The sequence below is a fragment of the Mesoplodon densirostris genome, chromosome 20, assembly GCF_025265405.1.
Source record: "Mesoplodon densirostris isolate mMesDen1 chromosome 20, mMesDen1 primary haplotype, whole genome shotgun sequence".
Lineage (NCBI taxonomy): Eukaryota > Metazoa > Chordata > Mammalia > Artiodactyla > Ziphiidae > Mesoplodon > Mesoplodon densirostris.
The window spans coordinates 30,175,669-30,198,026 of record NC_082680.1 but is presented as its reverse complement, the minus strand read 5'-3'; the positions used below and the strand labels follow the sequence as shown (position 1 = coordinate 30,198,026).

The following is a 22,358-nucleotide window of genomic DNA, read 5'->3' as shown; positions in this document are numbered from 1 at the left end:
TGCGCCTTGAGCCTGCGCTCCACAATAAGAGAAGCCACCGCAGTGAGAAGCCTGCGCACCGCAATGAAGAGTAGCCCCCACTCACCACAACTAGAGAAAGCCCACAGGCAGCAATGAAGACCCAATGCAGCCAAAAATTTTTAAAAATTAAAAAATAAAATAAAATTAATTTTAAAAAAAGAATCATAAAAAGGATTATACCCTTCAATCTAATAATACCATAACTGGCAATTTATACTTCAATTGGGAAAAATGCATGAGTATTAAGATGTACACTACAATGTTATCAATGTGTATCAAAAACTTAGAAACAACCTAATGTCAAATAATTAGACAACAGCTAAGTCAAGTTATGGCACATCCATCAATGGAATGATACACAGCCATTAACATCCATAGTTCTGACTTCCGCTTCTAGACAAGATGGAGTAATAGGGACAAGATTTATCCTGTCAGCTATAACAACCAGAAAAGCAGGCAGAATACATGAAGCAATGGCTTTCATGGCATTGGACATAAGGCAATAAAGAACAATGATCCCTGAAAGACAGAAAGCTAATAAGGTGAGCTTTACAACAATCCCAGTTTGCTGCCTAGAGAAAGTTAACAGAATGTGATGAGGGGTGTGGGAATCCAAGCAAAACCCAGTGGTCTCCTCGAGTTGAGGAATGCACGCTAGTTGTCTGAGGAAGAAGCCAAGACAACTAGAGTTCACAGGCAAAGTATCAGAAAGGAGGCAGCTGCAAGATAGAAGATAGAACTTGAAAGATCTGCAAAGGGTTCCCCTCAAATACTAAGCTGAGTACTGATCAGTGTATGCATGTAAGGAAACCACCTGAAGCCAGAGAAAGAATCACCTGAAAGGATTAGTGGGAACAAACACAAGAACTCACACAGGACTGGAAAGAATGACTGTTCCTGCCATTTCCAGTGGAAAACTCCATAGTTAATGGCACTGAGTAGAATAAACAGAAGGGGTTTGCCTCAGTAATGGGGCAAAATCAGCCCTAGGCTAAATGCTGCTGAGGTCCCCCAATAGAGCTTAAAAAAAAGATTCACAAGAACCGTACTACATCCATGTAGCTTAAGCCCACTTAAGCTTAAGCCCAAAGTTCAGCAACAGAAATCCAAAAACACCTAATATACAACAGGCAAAATTCACAATTTCTGGCGTTCAGTAAAAACGTTAGAAGGCATGCAAAGAAGCAGAAAAATATGACCCCAAATGAGGAGATAATCAATCAATCAAAACTAAGAAATGATACAGATGATAGAATTAGTAGACAAGGACATTAGAAATTATTATAAATGTATTCTACATGTTCAAGAAGATAAGTAAGGATTGAACATGCTGTGTAGAGACATGAGGAAGGAAAGAAGGAAGGAAGGGAGGGAGGGAGGAAGGAAAGAGGAAGGAAGGGAGGGAGGGAGGAATGGAGAAAGAGAGAGTAGAAGGGAGGGAGAGAGAGAGGGAGGGAGGGAAGGAGGGATGGAGGGAGGGAGGAAGGAAGAAAGGAAAGCAGGCAAAGAAAAAGAGACAGGGAAAGAAAGAAAGAGAGAGAAAGAAAACAAAAGGAAAAGGGAGGGAGAAATAGAACTTACAGAGATAAAAACTTCAATGTCTAAGATAAAGAATACACTGGATGGAATTAATGGCAGATCAGACATCACAGAAGAAGAGTGAACTTGAAGAATAACAATAGAAACTATTCAAAATTAAACACAAAGAATAAAGAATTTTTAAAAATCAAGGCAAATCACTGAGATGTGAAAGAACTCCAAGTAGCCAAATATACATGTATTTGGAGTCCCTGAGGGAGAGGAAAAAGAAGGAAAAAGGAAGAAAAAATATTTGAAGAAATAATGACCAAAATTTTTCCAAATTTGAAGAAAACTATAAAAGCACAAATCCAAAAAGTTTAAGAAATCGCAAGCACACCAAGGCACGTTATAATCAAATACTGAAAATGAGAGATAAAGAGATAATCTTATAAGCAACCAGAAGGTAAAAAAGAGACACACTATAAACAGAAAATGAAAAAAAAAAAAGATGATGGCAGATTTCTCAGGAAAAACAGTTCAAGTCAGAAGACAACATAGGAACATCTGTGAAGAAGTAAAAGGGGGGAAAAAACTGTCACCTTAGAATTCTTTACCCAGTCATCATTCTAGAAGGAAGGCAAAATAAAGACTTTTTCAGATATACAAAGCTAAAAGTATTTGTCACCAGCAGAAATGTGAAAAGAAGACCTTTATGCAGAAATTGAATGATGCCAGATGGAAATCTGACTTCACACAAAAAAATGAAGAACACCAGAAATGGTAACTATGTGGGTAAATATAAAGACCTTTTCTATTATTTAAATTTCTTTTAAAAATAATCAACTGTTTAAAGCAGTAATAATCGCAATGTATTATAGGTTTATAAAATATGTGGTATGATGACAGTAGCACAAAAGCTGAGAGGAGAGAAATGGAAGGATCCTGAAATGGCACAATATCACATGAAGGGAGACTGTGATAGAAAAATATCAATACGGTAGATTTAAACCCAAACATATCAATAATCAAATTAAATATAATTGGCTAAAACAACTCAATTAAAAGGCAGAGATGGGCAGAGTGGATTAGACCCAGCTACAGGCCGCCTACAAGAAACCAACTTTAAATATAAAGAAACAAATAGATGAATGGATGTGGAAGCGAGGGCAAGGTACAAGGATGCCCCATTTTTGACACGGGCCACTGAGAGACCACACTAACTTCCCTCCACATTACTTGCCATTGTATGCAGGTCCGCTATCCACACTTCCTCCGTACCCTGTAGCCTCACAATAGGGGGGAGCCCAGCCGCTGTCACAGTGACAATTCTTATTGCTGTTACATACCTTCAAAACAAAATACCACTTTTGTTAATTGTGAATGTTGCTCTACATGATGAACCCAAGAATAGAAACCAAGAGAAAAAACTAAATTCATGCAAATCCATAGACACTTTTTAAGAATGAACAATTTATCAGGTATCTAAATTCCCCAATATCTAAAAATCTAGGAAGTCTTACAGAGAATCCTCACTAAGAATTCTCATTATTCAGCATTACTTTCATGAACAAACCAAAAGAAGCTATTACCTACCCCATGTCCATGACACTTTTTCTGAATATCACAGTCATAATTCAGAACAGATGCATTTACACATTGGAAATTTCTACAGATCTGAAAAAAAAAGAAGTAATGAGTAAAGAAAACTTGAACACATTAATAAACTAGCCAGAAAAAAAACAGATCTGGCTGTAGATTATTTCATAGGTGAATTCTTTCACACTTTAAAGGAATAGTTAATTCTCATATCACATATTTGAAAATTTAGAAAAATAAGTGAAATTAACTAATTTGGATAGAACTAATGATCAAAGATGACACAAAGGCCAAAAACAAAGATAAAACTATAATCTATCCTTCCATACATATATAGATGTGAAAATCCAAAGTAAAAAATTCACAAATGGATCTTTTCAACTCAGAGATGATCCCACTACTACAGAAAAGGATCAATGATAGGAAATCTATTACTATAATACCTTACATAAGTTGTCATTATTAAAATAAATACCAAAAAAGCATTTGAGGGCTTCCCTGGTGGCGCAGTGGTTGAGAGTCCGCCTGCCGATGCAGGGGACATGGGTTCATGCCCCGGTCCAGGAAGATCCCACATGCTGCGGAGCGGCTGGGCCCGTGAGCCATGACCACCGAGCCTGCGCGTCCAGAGCCTGTGCTCCACAATGGGAGAGGCCACAGCAGTGAGAGGCCCGTGTACCGCAAAAAAAAAAAAAAAAAAAAAGCATTTGCTAAAATTTGCCAGTCATGTTAATTTTTAAAATTCTTTCCAAAATAAGAATAAAAGGATACTTTGTTGACAAGACAAAACCTGTCTTCCAATATCATGACTAATTATGAAACTAATTCATGCAAATATACAGACATCCTTTTTAAGAGACAAAATTGAAATGACTCCATGATATTTTAATTTTTATGGCAAAACAAATGACAAACTGTAAAAAATATTTACAACAGACATACTGACTATCAGTTAATATTCTTTATATATGAGGAGCCTGTAAAAACAATAACAAAGATAACCCAACAGAAAAACAGAAAGATATGAATATGGACTTAGCAGAATAAATGAATATGGATATGAATATGAATATGGCCCGTAAGATTTCTGCTGAGAAATCCATTGATAGCCTTGTACAGTTTCCTTTGTAAGCTGCAAGTTTCCATTTTCTTGCTGCATTTTCTTTAATTCTTTTTCTTTAATTTTAATTCTTTTTCTTTAATTTTTGACAGATTTATTATAATGTGTCTTGAAGAAGATCTCTCAGTTGAGCTTGTTTGATGACCCATTTGCTTCATGAACTTGGATATCCAATTCTCTCCTCAGCTTTGGGAAGTTCTCAGCCATCATTTCATTAAATGAGCTTTCTGCCCCCTTCTCCCTAGTTTCCTCTGGAACTCAATAATTCACAAATTGCTTCTTTTGATGTTATGCCATAGATCACATCAGCTTCCTTCATGCTTTTTCATTCTTTTGTTATTCTTTTCCTCCGAATGGATCATTTCAAAGTTCCTATCTTCCAGCTCACAGATTCTTTCTTCTGCTTCATGCATTCTAAGATTGATGCTCTCTATTATATTTTTTTTCATTTCATCCATTATATCCTTCAGCTCCAGAATTTGTTTGGTTCTTTTTTTATGATTCCTATCTCTTTGTTAAACTTGTCATTTTGTTCGTGTATTGCTTTCCTGATCTCATTAAATTGTCTTTTCTGTGTTCATTGAGCGTCCTTCAAACAGCTATTTGAATTCTTTATTGGTACATTACAGATCATCATGTCTTTGGGATCAGTTACTGGAAGATTACTGTGATCCTTTGGTGTTGTCATCTTTCCTTGACTTTTCATGTTCCTGGAAGTTCTGCATTACTATCTTTACATCTGAAGTAGCAGTCAACTCCTCCAGTCTTTACTACCTTTATGAGAGAAATACCTTCTTTCAGTCCTGCCAGGGATTCTGAGGCTTTCTCAGATTCTCTAGGACATGCCCGCTCCATACTTCTTGCTCCCTCTTAGGGAAGAATTCTTAAGCCTATTCTCTTCTCTCAATCCTGCAACACGCCAAGCCAAGTGCTGACAACCCTCTCCAAAGCTGGAGCTCAAATCTGTGTTCCCTCTCTGGCCAGCAGTTTCTAGCTGGCTCTCTGCACATGCTCACTAGCTGTCTGCAAAAGCTCACTCTTGCACCGCTGTTGGGAGGGCATGTAGGGTGCTGGCCACAGGGTGAAGGGTATCTGGGTAAGGCATGCAGCGAGCTGGAGGTGCCTGTTGGCCACTTGGGAGGATCCGCAGGCAAAGCATCCCCAGCCGCTCATGGGTGAGCTTCTTGATGGGAGTCCACCTCACAGTAGGATCTGCATTTCTTTAATATCCTCTGAGAGTCTTATGTGCCACTCTCCCAGCCTCTTCTCACCTCCCAGTCACTTAAAAGCCTGGGAACATTATTCTCATGGAAGTTCCTCCACAAGGAAACAATGAAGAAGGGAATAAATATCCCTTGCCAACAATTAGGACAAAACACTGTTGATTTCAAAGTGAGTTACTAAGAGTGTATTTTCCTTCTTATATAGCTTTTGTTTTTACTACAGCTAATCCCTGTCTTTCTTCTTATACAACTGGCCTTTGTCATATCAGTATTCAATCTCTTCACCAAAAAAAAAAAAGAAAGTTCTCATGTCCTTTTCTCTTTCAAGTTTCCTCTTTCTCTAGAAACCTCCCTGCAGGGTCCACTTGCTCCAATCTAAACTGATTACTCTCCTGGCCTGGTACATAGCTTCTATTTTAGAATTTCTCTTTGACGTTCTTCTGTGTCCTAGACTATAATTCTCTTTTTGGTTTACTTCCTCATTTGTTAGAACATTGTGTTAGATGATTTCCTAAGACAGGATAAATAAAGATAAATTTTCTGAAAAGAAAATTTGAAAAGGTACATTGTCTAAAATGTTTTTATTGTGCCCTCTCACTTCATTGCTACTTTGGCTGTGTATAGAATTCTAGGTTGAGAATCTTTCGGAAACATGAATGTGTTGTTCCCTTGGTTTCCAGATTTCAATTCTCAATCTCATCCCTTTATATGTGACCTTTGTTTGTTTGGGGGGGGCCGGGAGTTTGTCTCTGGAAGCTATTCTTCACAAGTACTCTGACACAAGTTCGCTTCTCTGTTTTCTTTCTCTAAATTAGAGGTTTAAATTAGTTGGATTTTAAAATCTTTAGTTGAACCTTGCAGGCTTTTATCTTCTCTCTCATTTTTCTGTTTCAGTCTTTTTGTTCAGCTTCCTCACAGAATCGTCCAAGTTTATGTAACAATCCATCTATAGTTCAGTTATGCATGCATGAAGGAGAACAGTATACTAGGGTTAAGACAGAGAGACAGACATATCCTAGGAGGATGACCAAATAATATCAAAAATCTTATCTTCTCATCTCCAACCTGTTCCTAGGGGAACAGGCAGCTGGTTGCTGATGCTTTGTTGACAAGATAGGAGAAGCAGACAGACAGAAGAGCTAGCCTCTCCATTGGTAGAATACATTTAAGTCCATTTTCAATACCATGCCTCCCGCCACCAACCCCTCTCAGCTATAACCACTGTTTCCAAATCACCAATCTGTTTAGGGTTCTGCCAGACTAAGATACAGGCTCTTTGTTCACACCCTATCAGTCTGCACTGTAAGTTGTAGGTCCCACTACTCAGTCAAACTGTCAATACTTTCTCTCCCCTTTCAGTTTCAAAACGTGTTGAAGTTTTTATCTACTGATGAAATCTCATATACTTCACACTTTGGAATCTATTCCCTAATTTGTGCCTTTATATTTTGAGAGATATTGGCAAGGCGAACAGGATAGATGAATATTACAATCCACCATCTTTTACAGATTTTTTTTCCCATTCACATTTTCACTCTGAACTTCATAACTTGTAATAACCGACTGTGATGATTACTTTTCTGTGTCCACCTACATGAGACAGAGGGTGCCAGGATCCATGGGTCCAGGAATGAAGGGGTGGAAGTGCAGTGGCACCTCTTACTATTCCTCCTTGTGACCCACTAGCAAAATGTTTGCTTACTGCCCCCAGGACCTTATGCTCTGTTGGCCTAGAAGTCTTAGTTCTAGAGGGAGGAATGCTTCCATCAGGAGACACAACAGTGACGCCACTGAACTGGAAGTTAAGACTTCCAGTTAAGTTCATGCCTCTGAATAAACAAAGAAGGGAGTAACTGTAGGCTGGGGTGACTGATCCTGACTCACAAGGGGAAATTGGACTGCTACTCCACAATGGTAGTAAGGAAGAGTATGTCTGGAATACAGGAGATCCCTTAGGGCATTTCTTAGTATTATCACACCCTGTGATAAAGACCAATAGAAAACTACAACAACCCAATCCTGGCAGGACTACTAATAGCCCAGAGCCTTCAGGAATGAAGGTTTAGGGCATCCTGCCAAGTAAAGAACCATAATCAGCTGAGGTCCTTGCTGAAGGCAAAGAGAGTACAGAATTAGTAGGGAAGAAGGTAGTTAAAAATACCAGCTATAACTATATTACAGAAACAAAAACTGTAATTATCATGAGTATTTCCTCCTTATTTTGTTATGATATGCCTGTGTGTATATGTGTATCAAATATCTTTTTCTTCTCTCTCTTAGTCCCTTAGGTAACTCACAATGTACTGACTTTAAGTATTGTTAACTTTACATCACAGGATTTAAGTTACAGGATATTAAGAAAAGTAAACAATGGCCAAAGATTTTATCTCCTCTTCCAAGTAGGATTTAGTGCATTTTCGGTTGTAAGCAGGATACAATGGTTGTACACAGTTCTACCATGTTAGGCAGAATTATGACCGTGCTATTGTCTTCAAGATTGTTTTGAAGATTGTTATTGTCTTGGAGATTATGTATGGTTTAAGGAGATGCATATGGACACCAAGCTGACAAGGTGTGGACCTGTGATGGTTAATTTCATGTATCAACTTGACTGGGCCACAGAGTGCCTAGATATTTGATCTAATATTATTCTAGATATTTCTGGATTTTATTCTAGATATTTCTAATATATTCTAGATATTTCTGGATGTTTTGGGATGTGCTTAAGTTGATCAAATGAGTAAAGCAGATTGTCCATATGTTGGTCTCGTCCACTCAGTTAATGGCCTGCATAAAATGAAAAGGCTGATCCTCCTCCAAATAAGAGAGAATTTCTCCTACCTGCCTGCCCTCTAGGTGGGACATTGGTTTTTTCCTGCCTCTGGACTCAAACCAAATCATAACTCTTTCTGGGACTCAAACCCGCTAGCCTTTGAACTGGAACTACACCATCAGCTCTTCTGGGTCTCCAACTTGCCCACTGAGATCTTGGGATTTCCTATCTTCCATAATTGTGTAAGCTAATTCCTCATAAAAAGCCTTCTATATATAAACACATACACACACACACACACACACACACACACACACACACACACACCCTTTTGGTTCCGTTTCTCTGGAGAACCCTGACCAATATTTCTTCCTTATGCCCAAACCAAGAATAAACAACCCAAAACAACTGAAATGTACCAATGTTGAGGTAAACCAGACTTTAGCACACCGAGTACAATGCACGACTCAACAGCAAAAGCTACATGGGCAATGAGGCAGGAATGAATATTATCCAACTTCAATTAACTAAAGTCCATTCTAGTGGCTGTCTGTTACAGACTCAATGATTGTGTTACCCTCAAAATTCATAAGTTGAGGCCCTAATCCACATGTGATGGTATCTGAAGATGTGTAATTAAGGTTTGTTGAGGTCATGATGGTTAAGCCCTGGTCCAATGGGATTAGTGACCTTATATGAAGAGACACTAGAAAGGAGATACTCATGTCTGTGCCTCATGAGATCCTGAACTGGTGCTACACTCAGCTCCAGCCCCTCAAGCCATAGTCAGGAAGCAGTCCAGCACATCCAAGGACCTGGCTGGGGACATGCACATCCATGCCTCAAGAACTAGGCCTACAGACTTCAGTTTTGGCTGTGGAATCTGAAACAGCTCTGGGATTTCATTCCAGCCAATCTCAGTCACAGTCCAGGGCTAGTCCTGCCCATCCAGGGACCCAATTAATGAACAGACAGCAGCCCTCTTAGGTACCTGATGAGAGCCCCACCCGTCTATGCAACTGGTAATAGGCCTGCTGTTTAAGGACCCAACTGTGGACCCTGTGGCAGACCCCTGTCCTGGGGCCACATCCTGAAAAAGGTACTGGAGGAAGTTCAATCCACCCAGGGACCAGTCAGCACCCATGCCCTACCAAGTCCGTGATAAAAAGTTCACCAACTGCAGGCCCTGCTGCACATCCAGAAACAGCTTTGTAACCAGCTCCAAACCAGGCAGACTGAGATCCCAGAGGTAATCCCATCAGCACACAGAACAGACAGGAAGTGTTTACCAGCTGAAACCAGTCTGTAAAGACTGGTGCTCCTTCAAATGCACAGACACCAATGCAAGGCTACATGGAAGAATCAAGCAAATATGACAACACCAAAAGAAACTAATAAAGTTCCAATAAATGACCCCAAAGAATGCAGATCTATAGTCTGCCTGATAAAGAACTCAAAATAATCATCATTAAGGAACTGAATGAAATGTGAGAGAACACAGGTAACCAACCCAGCAAAATCAGGAAAACGATGAATGAACATAAAGAGAAGTTTAGGGCTTCCCTGGTGGCGCAGTGGTTGAGAGTCCGCCTGCCGATGCAGGGGACACGGGTTCGTGCCCCGATCCCGGAAGATCCCACATGCCGCGGAGCGGCTGGGCCCGCGAGCCATGGCCGCGGAGCCTGTGTGTCCGGAGCCTGTGCTCCGCAACGGGAGAGGCCACAGCAGTGAGAGGCCCGTGTACAGCAAAAAAAAAAAAAAAAGAGAAGTTTAATAAAGAAATAGAAACCATTAAAAGTAACCAAAAAGAAACCCTACAGAAGAATACAATGACAGAAATGAAAAATTCAGCAGTGAGCTTCAACAACCAACTTAATCACCCAGAGAAAGAATCAGTGAACTCAAAGACAGATCACTTGAAATTAGCCCGTTAGAGAAACAAAAAGAAAAAAAGAATAAAAAAGAGTGAAGAAAGCCAATGTGAATTACGGGACACCATCAAGGAAACAAACATTCGCATCATGGGAGTCCCAGAAAGAGAAGGAAGAAAGGGGCAAAAAGAAAATTTAAAGAATTAATAGTAGGGACTTCCTGGTAGTGCAGGGATTAAGAATCCGCCTGCCAATGCAGGGGATGCAGGTTCGATCCCTGGTCCAGGAAGATCCCACATGCAGCGAAGCAACTAAGCCCATGTGCCACAACTACTGAGCCTGCACTCTAGAGCCCGTGAGCCACAACTACTGAGCCTACGCACCACAACTACTGAAGCCCGTGTGCTTAGAGCCCATGCTCCACAGAAAGCCACCACAATGAGAAGCTTGCACACTGCAATGAAGAGTAGCCCCCACTCACCACAACTAGAGAAAGCCTGCACACAGCAACGAAGACCCAATGCAGCCAAAAATTAAAAAAAAAAGAAAAAAAGAATTAATAGCAGAAAACTTCTGAAACCTTGGGAGAATATGGACACTCAGGTACAGGAAGCTCACAGGACCCCAAGCAAGGTCAACCCAAAGAAGATTGCTCTGAGACATATTATAATCAATAATCAAAATATTAAAAGTTAAAGACAAGGAGAGAATTTTAAAAGTAGCAAGAGAAAAATGACTCATCACATATTAGGGAAATCTACCAGCAGCCCAGTATGGCTATCAGTGGATTTTTCTAAAGAAACCTTTCTAAAGAGAGAGTGAGAAGATATATTCAATGTACTGAGTGAAAAAAATTGCCAACCACGAGTACTAACCTGTCCTCCTGAAATGGAAAGTTAAAGACATTTCCAGACAAACAAAGCTAGGGGATTTCATCACCACTAGACCTGCCTTACGAGAAATGATAAAGAGACTTCTTCAAGTTGAAATGAAAGGACACTAAGTAACAATATGGAAACATAAAAAACTATAAAACTCATTGGTAAAGGCAAATATATAGTCAAATCAGAATATTCTAATACTGTAATGATGGTGTGTAAATCACTTTATCTCAAGTATAAAAGTTTTTTAAAAAATCAAAAATAACTAAAGGTACAATATTGTTTTGGATATGTCTCCTCAGGGAAGGAAAACAAATGGAACTACAGCAAACTAAAAAGCTTTTGCATAGTAAAGGAAACCATCAACAAAATGAAAAGGTCATCTACTGAATGGGAGAAATATTTGCAAATGACATATCTGATAAGGGGTAAATTATCCAAAATACACACACACACACACACACACACACACACACAACTCATATAACTCAACATCCAAAAAACAAACCATCTGATTTAAAAATGAGAAGAGAATCTGAATAGACATTTTTCCAAAGAGGACATTCAGATGGCCAACAGGCATCACATAAAAAGATGCTCAACATCACTAATCATAAAGGAAATGGGCAAATCAAAACCACAACGAGATATTACCTCACACCTGTCAGAATAGCTATTATCAAAAAGACAATAAATGACAAGTGTTGCCAAGGATGGGGAGAAAAAGGAACTCCTGTGCACTGTTGGTGAGAATATAAATTGGTGCAGCTGCTATGGAAAACAATATGGAGGTCCCTCAAAAAATTAAAAATAGAACTATTATATGACCCAGAAGTTTTACTTCTGGGTAGTTTTACAAATAAAACAAAAACACTAATTTAAAAAGATATATGCACCCCTATGTTCATATGCACACACACACATACACATGCACACAATGAAATATTACTCAGCCATAATAAGAATGTTGCAACAACGTGGATGGACCCAGAGGGTATTATGCTAAGTGAAATAACTCAGAGAAAGACAAATACCATATGATTTTACTTATATGTGGAATCTAAAAACCAAAACAAATGAACAAACATAACAAAGTAGAAACAGAGTCACTGATAAAGAGAACAAATAGGTGGTTGCCAGAGGGGAAGAAGGTGGGGAAATGAGTGAAATAGGTGAGGGAAATTAAGAGACACAAACTCCAAATGAGGCATGGGAATGAAATGTACAGCAAGGGGAATATAGTCAATAATAACATAATATCTTTGTATGGTGACAGTTGGTAACCAGAGTTATCATGCTGATAATTTCATAACAATTGAAAATATTGCATCACCCTGTTGTGCGCTAGGAACTAACATAGTTTTGTAGGTCAACTATACTTCAAAACGCAAACAGACAAACTCATAGAAAAAGAGATCAGATTTGTGGTTACCAGAGGTGGGGTTTGGGGGAGAGAGAACTGGATGAAGGGGGTCAAAAGGTACAAATTCTAGTTATAAGATAAGTAAGTACTAGGGATGAATGTACAACACGATTAATGCAATGAACACTGCTGTGTGTTACATATGAAAGTTGTTACAAGAGTAAAGCCTAAGAGTTCTCATCACAAGAAGAAAGTATTTCTTTAATTTTGTATCTATATGAGATAATGGATGTTCACTAAACTTACTGTGATAATCATTTCATGATGTAGGTAAGTCAAACCATTATGCTGTACACCCTAAACGTATACAGTGCTGTACGTCAATTATACCTCAATAAAAATGGAAGAAAAAAATGATGAAAAAATAACTACAGGTACAATAATTTGTTAATGGATGCACAATATAAAAAGATGTAAAGTATGACATCAATAGCATAAAATATAAGGAAAGGAGAAGTAAAAGTGTAGAGCTGTGTATACAATTGAAGGTAAGTTATTATCAGCTTAAAATAGACTGTTATAGCTATAAAATATTTTATGTAAGCCTTATGGAACCACAAAGGGAAAAAACTTAAACACAAAAGATAAAGAGAAAGGAATTAAAACATGCACTACAAAAAAATTAATCACAAAAGACAGAAAGAGAGGGGCAAAAGAACTAAAAAACAGTCAACAAACACTTAACGAACTGACAGTCAGTAGGTCTTTACCTATCAATAATTAAATACTTTAAACATAAATGAACTAAATTCCCATATCAAAAGACACAAAGTGGTTAAATGGATTAAAAAACCAAGATCTAACAATATGTTGCCAACAAGAGACTCACTTTAGCTTGAAGGACATACATAGGTTGAAAGTAAAGAGATGGAAAAAGATATTCTATGCAAATGGTAACCAAAAGAGAGCAGAAGTAGCTACACTTATATCACATATAATAGACTTTCAGTCAAAATCAATCACAAGAGACAAAGAAGGTCATTACATAGTGATAAAGGGGTCAATTCATCAAGAGGGTATAACAATTATAAGTATATATACACCCTACATTGGAGCATCTAATATTTAACGCAAATAGTAACAGAACTAAAGGGAGAAATAGACAACAATACAATAATAGTATAGGGGACTTCAGTTTCAATATTGGATGGATGATCCAGACAGAAATGAAATAAGGAAACAGACCTGAAGAACACTACAGACCAAAATGGACCAAAAGACATAGACAGAACATTCCATGCAACAGCAGCAGAATACATATTTGGTATGTATTCTGTACATATTCTGTATGTATCCATTCCACAGGATAAATCATATGCTGGGCCACAGAGCAAGACTTAAGAAGATCGAAATCTCATCTGGTCTCTATCTTGACCACAGTGGTATAATTAGAAATCAGTAACAGAAAGAAAACTGGAAAAGTCACAAAAATATGGAAATTAAACAACACATTCCCGAACAACCAATCCTGCCATTTGCAACAACATGGATGGACCTTCAGGGCATTCAGACTACGAGAAATAAGTCTGATAGAGAAAGAAAAATACCATATGGTCTCACTTATATGTGGAATCTTTTAAAAAGCTGAACTCAGAAACAGAGAGTGGAAGGGTGGTTGCCAGGGGCCAGGGAAGGGGAGAAATGGGGAGTCACTGGTCAAAGGGTACAAACTTCCAGTTATAAGATGAACAAGTCCTGAGGATCTAATATTCAGCATGGTGATTATAGTGAACAATACCATATTATATACTTGAAAGTTGGTAATAAGAGAATAAATCTTAAATGTTCTCACCACAAAAAAAAGTTCTATTTATGTGAGGTGATAGATGTGTTAACTAACCTTATTGCGATAATTATTTCACAATATATATGTGCATCAAATCATCACATTGTGTACCTTAAACTTACACAATATTATAAATTGATTGTATCTCAATAAAGCTGGGCTTGGCGGGGGTGGGCGGAGAGGGGACCAACAAGGGAGAAGAAGAAATGAAAGATACAGGAAAAGAACCACAGGGGCATTATCTCAGATTCTGGGTTCCAAAGCTCTTTATTTGATTCTGTGGTTTGAATCAGTAAATTTCCTGCTATGCTTTAATTCAGTCTTAGCTGAGTTTTTGTGAGATTTAAGAGTACTGACTATTGGGGCTTCCCTGGTGGCACAGTGGTTGAGAGTCTGCCTGCCGATGCAGGGGACACGGGTTCAAGCCCTGGTCTGGGAAGATCCCACATGCCGCGGAGCGACTAGCCCCGTGAGCCACAAATACTGAGCCTGTGCGTCTGGAGCCTGTGCTCCGCAACGAGAGGCCGCGATAGTGAGAGGCCCGCGCACCGCGATGAGGAGTGGCCCCCACCTGCCGCAACTAGAGAAAGCCCTCACACAGAAACGAAGAGCCAACACAGCCATAAATAAATAAATAAATAAATAAATAAATAAATAAAAATTTTAAAAAAAAGAGTACTGACTATAATCCACAGAGTAAAATTTCATAAATTAAAAAAGCCTAAGTATACAGCTTCAGAAATATAAAAGTATATTGACCAGCACACAGAATCCAGGAATAAATCTACATAACCAGTATTTGCTCCTGGAATGTAAAGACAATTTAATGTTGAGGAATGTATCAATATAACCCAGTACATTAATAAGTCAAAGGAAAATAGTGATTATTTAAATAGCTGTTGAAAAAACTACTTATAAAAATTTTAATCTATTTGTTCTTTTATTCTTATTAATCACAACTAAAACGATTCTCCATTAAATGAAAAATATTACCTACCCCAAGCCAATAGCCAAAATCATATGTAACCTTGGAAGGCTAGATGCATTCCCAGTCAAGTTAGGGAGAAGACAAAGAAGTACACTATTATCATTATTATTTAAAATTATCCTGAAAGCTCTATGATTGCAATTACACAAGAAAATAAATCCAGATTGTAAGTATCAGAAAGAAAATCAACTTTCTATCATTTACAGATGATTGTTTACCTAGAAAATTTTAATACAATCAACAATAAAAATATGTGACACTAAGTATATGGCTGGTAACAAAATAAATATATACAAGTGAATATATTTTTCTGAATATCAATAATAGCCAGTAAAAATATAAACAAAACAGTTTCTCTTATCAATAAACACCAATTAGAAAATGTAACATAACAAATTAGAAAACATAATAAGAGGCTATTCATAATAACAATAAAAATATAAAATACCTAGGAATAAAACTAACAAAAAATAAAAAGGACCTTTATAACTAAATCTTTAAAATAAGACCCCCCAAAAAATCGAGAGACATAATGTTCTTCTATGGGAAGACTGAATAATGTAAAGATGTCACTTTTCCCCATTACAAATTTATAAATTTGATTTGATCCCAACCAAAATTCCAAAGCGCTTTTATTTAAAAACTTTTTTTTGCACCTTGACAAAATGATCTCAAGTTCATCTGGAATAATAAATGAATATTAATAGCCAAGAAAACTATGAAAAAAGAATGAGGGGGCATTTGTATGACCAGATAATAAAAATATATTATAAAACTGACAAAAACTAAAAGAAGGCAATACGGACACATGAGTAGTCAGACCAATCAGTGGACATTAAGAGAAAAAGCAGAAATCAAGCCCAAGTATATGTAAAAATTTAATAAGTAATTTAAATAAGATTTCAAATTAAAAGAGAGATTATAATTGAGGTGATGGCAAATAACAAACCATTCTGAAAAAAAGTAACATTAGAAATCATCATATAGTCATCATCTCTGAATGAATAAAATGAAAAAGGAAAAAAAGAAGAATGCCAACCTCATACTATACACTCCATATTCCCCTGGATTAAAGAGTTAAGTACTAAAAAAAATTTAAAATCTACTAGAAAATAATGCTCTGATACTATACTAAGAAAGTCTTGTAAAACACGTAAGTAAAGTTGGAAACCATAAAGGAAAGGAATAATAGATTTGTTTACATAAAAATGTAAACATGGAAAAAAAATACTAAAAACAAAAGGAAGAGGCAAGTAATAACTGGGCAAATATATTACACGTATTACATCTTATATGACATAAGTTAAAGTTCTTTAAAATCAATAAGAAAAACACATCAATTTTTAAATGAACAAATAACATCGACAAGCAAATCACAAAAGAAGGAATAAATATATGGAGACAAAAAAATTCAACATCACTAATAATGGAGAAAGAGTAAAAAGAAAATTACCAAATGAAAGTTTAAAAACAATAGCACCTAATCCTGACTAGGATATAGAGAGTTAAAACATTTATTATTGAAAACTGCTTGGAAGATAAACTAATAAATACTTTTCTAAAGAGAAATTTGGCAAAACTATATCTAAAATCTTAAAAGTACACACCCCCTTATAGTAATTTAACCTCAGAAAATAATCAGGATTTTGTGAAATTTTTTAGAAAGCCATTTACCTCAGCATTGTTTATAGTAACTGCAGCAGTTGAGTTTATGGCATGGCAAGGGCAGGCACAAGAATACCAGGGTCTTTTTGGTAAGAAGTGAGGGGCAACAGAATTGGAACTGAAAACTTGGTAGAAACTGAGGTAACTTGCGGGTCCCTCTGTCTTTTTCATGTGTCCCATAATCAATTGATTGTGTTCGCTCTCCCCTCCCCTACTCTCCCATGGGTTGGTTTCTTCAACTTGTTCAACAATCCTGCTCCCTCCGTCTCTTGTATACAGCTGAAGCTCGCCATAACCCTTCTAGCCCTCCTCCTACATCATACTACCTCTCAAAGAATTCATAGTTTCAGCGCTACTCTTAACTACCTTTCTTTACTTATATATTCCCCCCCAAGAAAGGAATTAGGCCTAGCTCCTCTCAGCCGGGACCACTGGTAGTAAGTCAGCGGCTAACTCTTGGCTCACACTGGATCCAAACAGCTGTGGCCAGGGTAGCAGGATGCATGGGCAGGACAAGCGTTATGACATTTCTAGTACAAAGACACGGATGCATGCACACACACACACACACACACACACACACAAAGTCCTGGAAATCTCAGTAATAGCAGCCTGGCTAATAAGTTATAGCACATTGATGGGGAGGGGGGGATATGCCCAGTATATTACAACATAGAAAACACAGGTTATAATATATGACCCCAATGAAGAAATCGGGATAATAGAATTATAGTTGTTCTTTTTTTTTTTAATGGATGCAGAAGTTTCTTTAATGAAATTGTGGAAATTATCCAATGAGATGCAGATAATGAATACTCTAATCTAAGCAGATCCAGTGACCATGATGAAAACTGATCATTTCTGAAGTTAAAAAAAGCATTATATGAAACTAACATGGCATTGTATATCAACTATACTGCAATAAAATTTTTTTTTAAAAAAGAAAGCATCATATGGCTATAAATCATCAGGAGGCATAGCAGTTCTTATTTTTATTCTTGGTAGCTTTCTATTTTCCCAAATCTCTACAATAAACAGAGATTTCTTTTATACCCAGAAAAGAACCACTAGCTTTATATAATGATTTCCTTAATTTTTAAAATTTTACTTTGTTTTAGAAAACATTATGATTACCTTTCCAGCGCCACATCTGGTGCCTTCATTCACCATGCCAGGATCGGGAACATCTGACCCAAGCTGGAAATCCACACCCCAACATTTGGTGCCTCTCCCAGGAGTCTGAATAATAGCAGGCACAATTCCAAATACAGGCAATTCTTGTACATTCTCACATTGAAGCTTTCCACACAAAGCATTCCTGGAAAGATAAATAATGCAAACTACAATGCATCCAGTGTAGATACAAAAGAAAAATTATATATTTTTTGTATATAGGTAGGGAGTTTATTGCTGTTTTTAGCTAAAGGGAATCTCAACAGAAAAAGTGTGTGAAAGCAACAGAGATCAAAGTAGCTCTCTTTAAATATGGCAGAGAAGAGGTAAGTGGATGCAAAGATGCAAATTAGTGGGGTACCGGGGGTGTGGATGCTGACACGTAATAATCTCTCTTCACTACCTGCCTAGGGCTCAAAAAAGTCTAACTAATAAAGTTGTTTTTAAATGTGATATAATTTTATAAATGCTTTTACACAGAAAATAATAGAACTATACCAAAATTCAATTGTGTCTTCTTACAGTTATAGTAAAGAGAAACCTAGATTTTGTAATGTTAAATAAGTATGACAGGACTCCACCTTTCTTCAATTGGCTAACTCTTACTTAAAGACTCAATTCATTAACCCATTAATTCACTAATTCAATTCACTAATTCAGTAATAACGCTATGAAGACTTCCCTGACTACAATTCCTATTACAAGGCTATGTGAGTTAAATGTCCTTCCTATAGCCCTTCAGGATACAATAAGTATCCCTAACATCAACTCTTATGATGCTGTACTGAAATTTCCTATTAAATTGATTGTCTTTGTCTTTTTTTTTTTTTTTTTTTTGGCTGCGTTGGGTCTTCGTTGCTGCGCACGGGCTTTCTCTAGGTGTGGCGAGCGGGGGCTACTCTTCGTTGCGGTGCACGGGCTTCTCACAGCGGGGGCTTCTCTTGTTGCGGAGCACGGGCTCTAGGTGCACGGCTTCAGTAGTTGTGGCACGCGGGCTCAGTAGTTGTGGCGCACTGGCTTAGTTGCTCCGTGGCATGTGGGATCTTCCCGGACCAGGGCTCAAACCCATGTCCCCTGCATTAGCAGGCGGATTCTTAACCACTGTGCCATGAGGGAAGTCCTAATTGATTGTCTTTTGATCCAAGCACCTACCCTATTCTTAAATCTCCCTTATGCTATCACTGCCAAGTCATTATAGGATACTGTTTTCCAATTCCTCTAATTCATCACCTCCTAAATATTCTCATACCAGTTATCATATCTTTTACTTCTTGAGTTAAAATCTTTCTCCCTATAACTTTTCCTCATTGGTCCCAGATCTTCGACATGAGACCACACAGATAATGTCTTTTCTTTACTCCTCATGGCAGCTTTTTAGGACAATTATCACTTAGGTCCTAATTACTTACTTCACAGGACAATAGTCTACAATCATTTCTCATGCAACAAGGAAGCTCCCCTCCAAATATGTTCTAGTTTGTCTCACTCCCTCTTGAAGCACAGTGCTCAGAGTAAAATATGAAATTTCAGTTACAGCTTGACAAGCAAAGAACAAGATGAACTGTCATTTCCTTTATTCTAGATACTGTACTTCTATGAAGCCCAGGATGATAGTAGCTCTTATGGTAACTACATTACATCATTGATGTCCTTGAATTTATCCTCAGCTAACACCCCTATTTACTTTTTGCACGTGCTGCTATTAAGCCTCCTCTTCCTTCCATCTTTCACTTAAGAGTTAGTTATTTTGTCCCATCTTTACATTTATTCTTATGTCACCATTTACTCACGAGGTAACCTGAGTAAAGTGCCTAAACTTTCTTAAGTTCAGTTTCTTCATCTGAAAAACAAGACCTAAATAATGATGCCTATCTCACATAATTAGTTGAAATTAGATATGAAAACCTCTAAAACAAAGCATAGCAGAAAGCAGATCTCAGTTAGCATCTACTGGAACCTACCAAAATTCATGCTGCCATGATATACTTAATGTCTCATGTAGTCTTAGTGACATATTAAGAAGTAAAAGGAAAATACTCTTAACGTATTAGAAGAAAACTGTCACAAATCATTAAAAGGATAGTCACTTCAACAGAAAAAAATTAGCAAAGATGCAAATAGGCAATTCACAAAATAAGAAATGCAAACAGCCTACAAAGCTAAGAGATGCTCATTGTTATAGTAATAAAAATTATATTGCAAGCACCAATAGAATAACTGCTTCAGGCAAGGATCATCAATGCACACTTAAACCATGAGGTGAAACACTGGTGGGGAACTGGATATTTATATGATACAAAATCATCACTCCACATATTACTTGATAGTTGCAGTGGGAAAGACCTAACTTTACAAGAGCAAGATCTGGTCATTGCCACTTAGTAACAGTAATAATAAGACAATCCAGAATTATGTGCCTCCTTGACATCATCTACCACTTACGAAGTATTCAAATACTTAAGAAGTATTCAAAATGTTTAACCTGAATCTAATTAAGACTTTAGATTTAACTTCTGATGTATAGAAAATTCAGGGAATAAAGACACAAGTTAAGCAACGTTGAGAAGAAACTACCAAACAAATCCAGAACATGGGCCACCCTAAAAGACCACTGGCCCGGTCATTTCCTCAGGTCACTGTCATTGAAAAGAAAAAAATAAATAAACTGAAGAAGAATATTTTAGATTAAAAGTGACTTAAGTGGGGATTCCCTGGTGGCACAGTGGTTAAGAATCTGCCTGCCAATGCAGGGAACACAGGTTCGAGCCCTGGTCCGGGAAGATCCCACATGCCGCGGAGCAACTAAGTTGGTGCACCACAACTACTGAGCCTGCGCTCTAGAGCCCGCCAGCCACAACTACTGAAGCCCGCATGCCTAGAGCCCGTGCTCTGCAACAAGAGAAGCCACCGCAATGAGAAGCCCGTGCACCGCAACAAAGAGTAGCCCCGGCTCGCAGCAACTAGAGAAAGCCTGCTCACAGCAACGAAGACCCAACGCAGCCAAAAATAAAATTAATTAATTTTTTTTTAAAGTGCCTTAAGTGACATGACAACTAAATGCAATGTGTGAACCTTGGTTGAGTCCTGATGTGGGGGGAAAAAAAAAACCAGCTATGAAAGACAATTTGAGGACATGGACAATTGGAGAAATGTGAATATTGACCAGGGATTACATGACATTAGGAAACTCTGAATTTTGTGAGGTATGATAACAGTATTGAGAACGGGCTTATATGTTGGAGATGAATACTCAAGAATTTAGGAGTGATGCATCATAATGTTGATAATTTACTTAAAAAGGGTTCAGCAAAATCTAGACAAGGTAAATATGATAAAATATTAACAGTGTTTTAATCTAGGATATATGGGTGTTCATCATACTATTCTTTCTACTCCTCTGTGTATTTAAAACTTTTCATTTAAAAAGTTTAACAAACTATTGAGTGTTAAGAATGGCTCAAGGATGTATTTGTACAATACAACATGGGGAATATAGCCAATATTCTGTAATAAATGTAAATGGAAAGGAACCCTTAAAAATTGTATAAAAATATTAAAAATGTAAATAAACAAATAGTTTAAAAAGACGACACCATCTATGTTCTGAAAGAGAGGACAGCTCTTTTGGTGAAATGGAACAAGACAATGTGCACAGCAGGGGGTGGGAGTCGGGTGGGGAGTAAGAGTGTATATGTGCATAATGAACTCTGGAAAGGCAGACAAAAAGCTCAAAGACACACCTGAAGAGCAGGGTGGGAAGAGCGAAAAAGAGAGTAAGAGTGGAAACCACGTTTTCTCTATATCCCTTTAAACATTTTTGAAAAACAACAACAAGAAATTAAACAAGTATTTACAAATTCATTCAAAGCAAGAATGAAATATCTATTTGATGTAACAAATTGGAAAAATATTTCTTAAGACAATACTCTGACATTGATGAGGGGGTAGTGGAAGTATAAATCAGTCAAACGTTTTGAAGGTCAATTTAGAAGCATCTATGAAGAGCCTTTAAAACTATCTTCCATTTTCTTTTGAGAAAAATCTACTAAAGAAACAATCAGAGACCTAAATACTTAAACTGTATTTATCACAGCCTTGTTTAAAAAAACGAATTACTGGAAACAACATACATTTCTAACATAAGGAAATGGTTAAAAGAAGCTGGGTATATCCTATAAATGCCCTTAATAGAGTGGAAAGTAAATACATCAACTTATAAAACAGTATAAATCATACTATGCAATTTTGTTTATACACACAGATGTGGGTCTCTGAGTATACATATGAGTATGTATATATGTGTATGATACATATTTA

General features: G+C 37.4%; 1 protein-coding gene across 1 annotated transcript in view; it reads right to left on the bottom strand.

Moving 5' to 3' along the window:
* Window positions 1-22,358, bottom strand: part of ADAM9 (ADAM metallopeptidase domain 9) — a 105,247-nt gene that overhangs the window by 16,914 nt on the left and 65,975 nt on the right. Inside the window, exons 16-18 of the mRNA XM_060086204.1 lie at window positions 18,003-18,186; window positions 3,136-3,216; window positions 2,783-2,888 (exon numbers count right to left, since the gene is read on the bottom strand). Of these exons, the coding sequence (XP_059942187.1) occupies window positions 2,783-2,888; window positions 3,136-3,216; window positions 18,003-18,186 (371 nt within the window). The remainder of the gene's footprint in view (window positions 1-2,782; window positions 2,889-3,135; window positions 3,217-18,002; window positions 18,187-22,358) is intronic.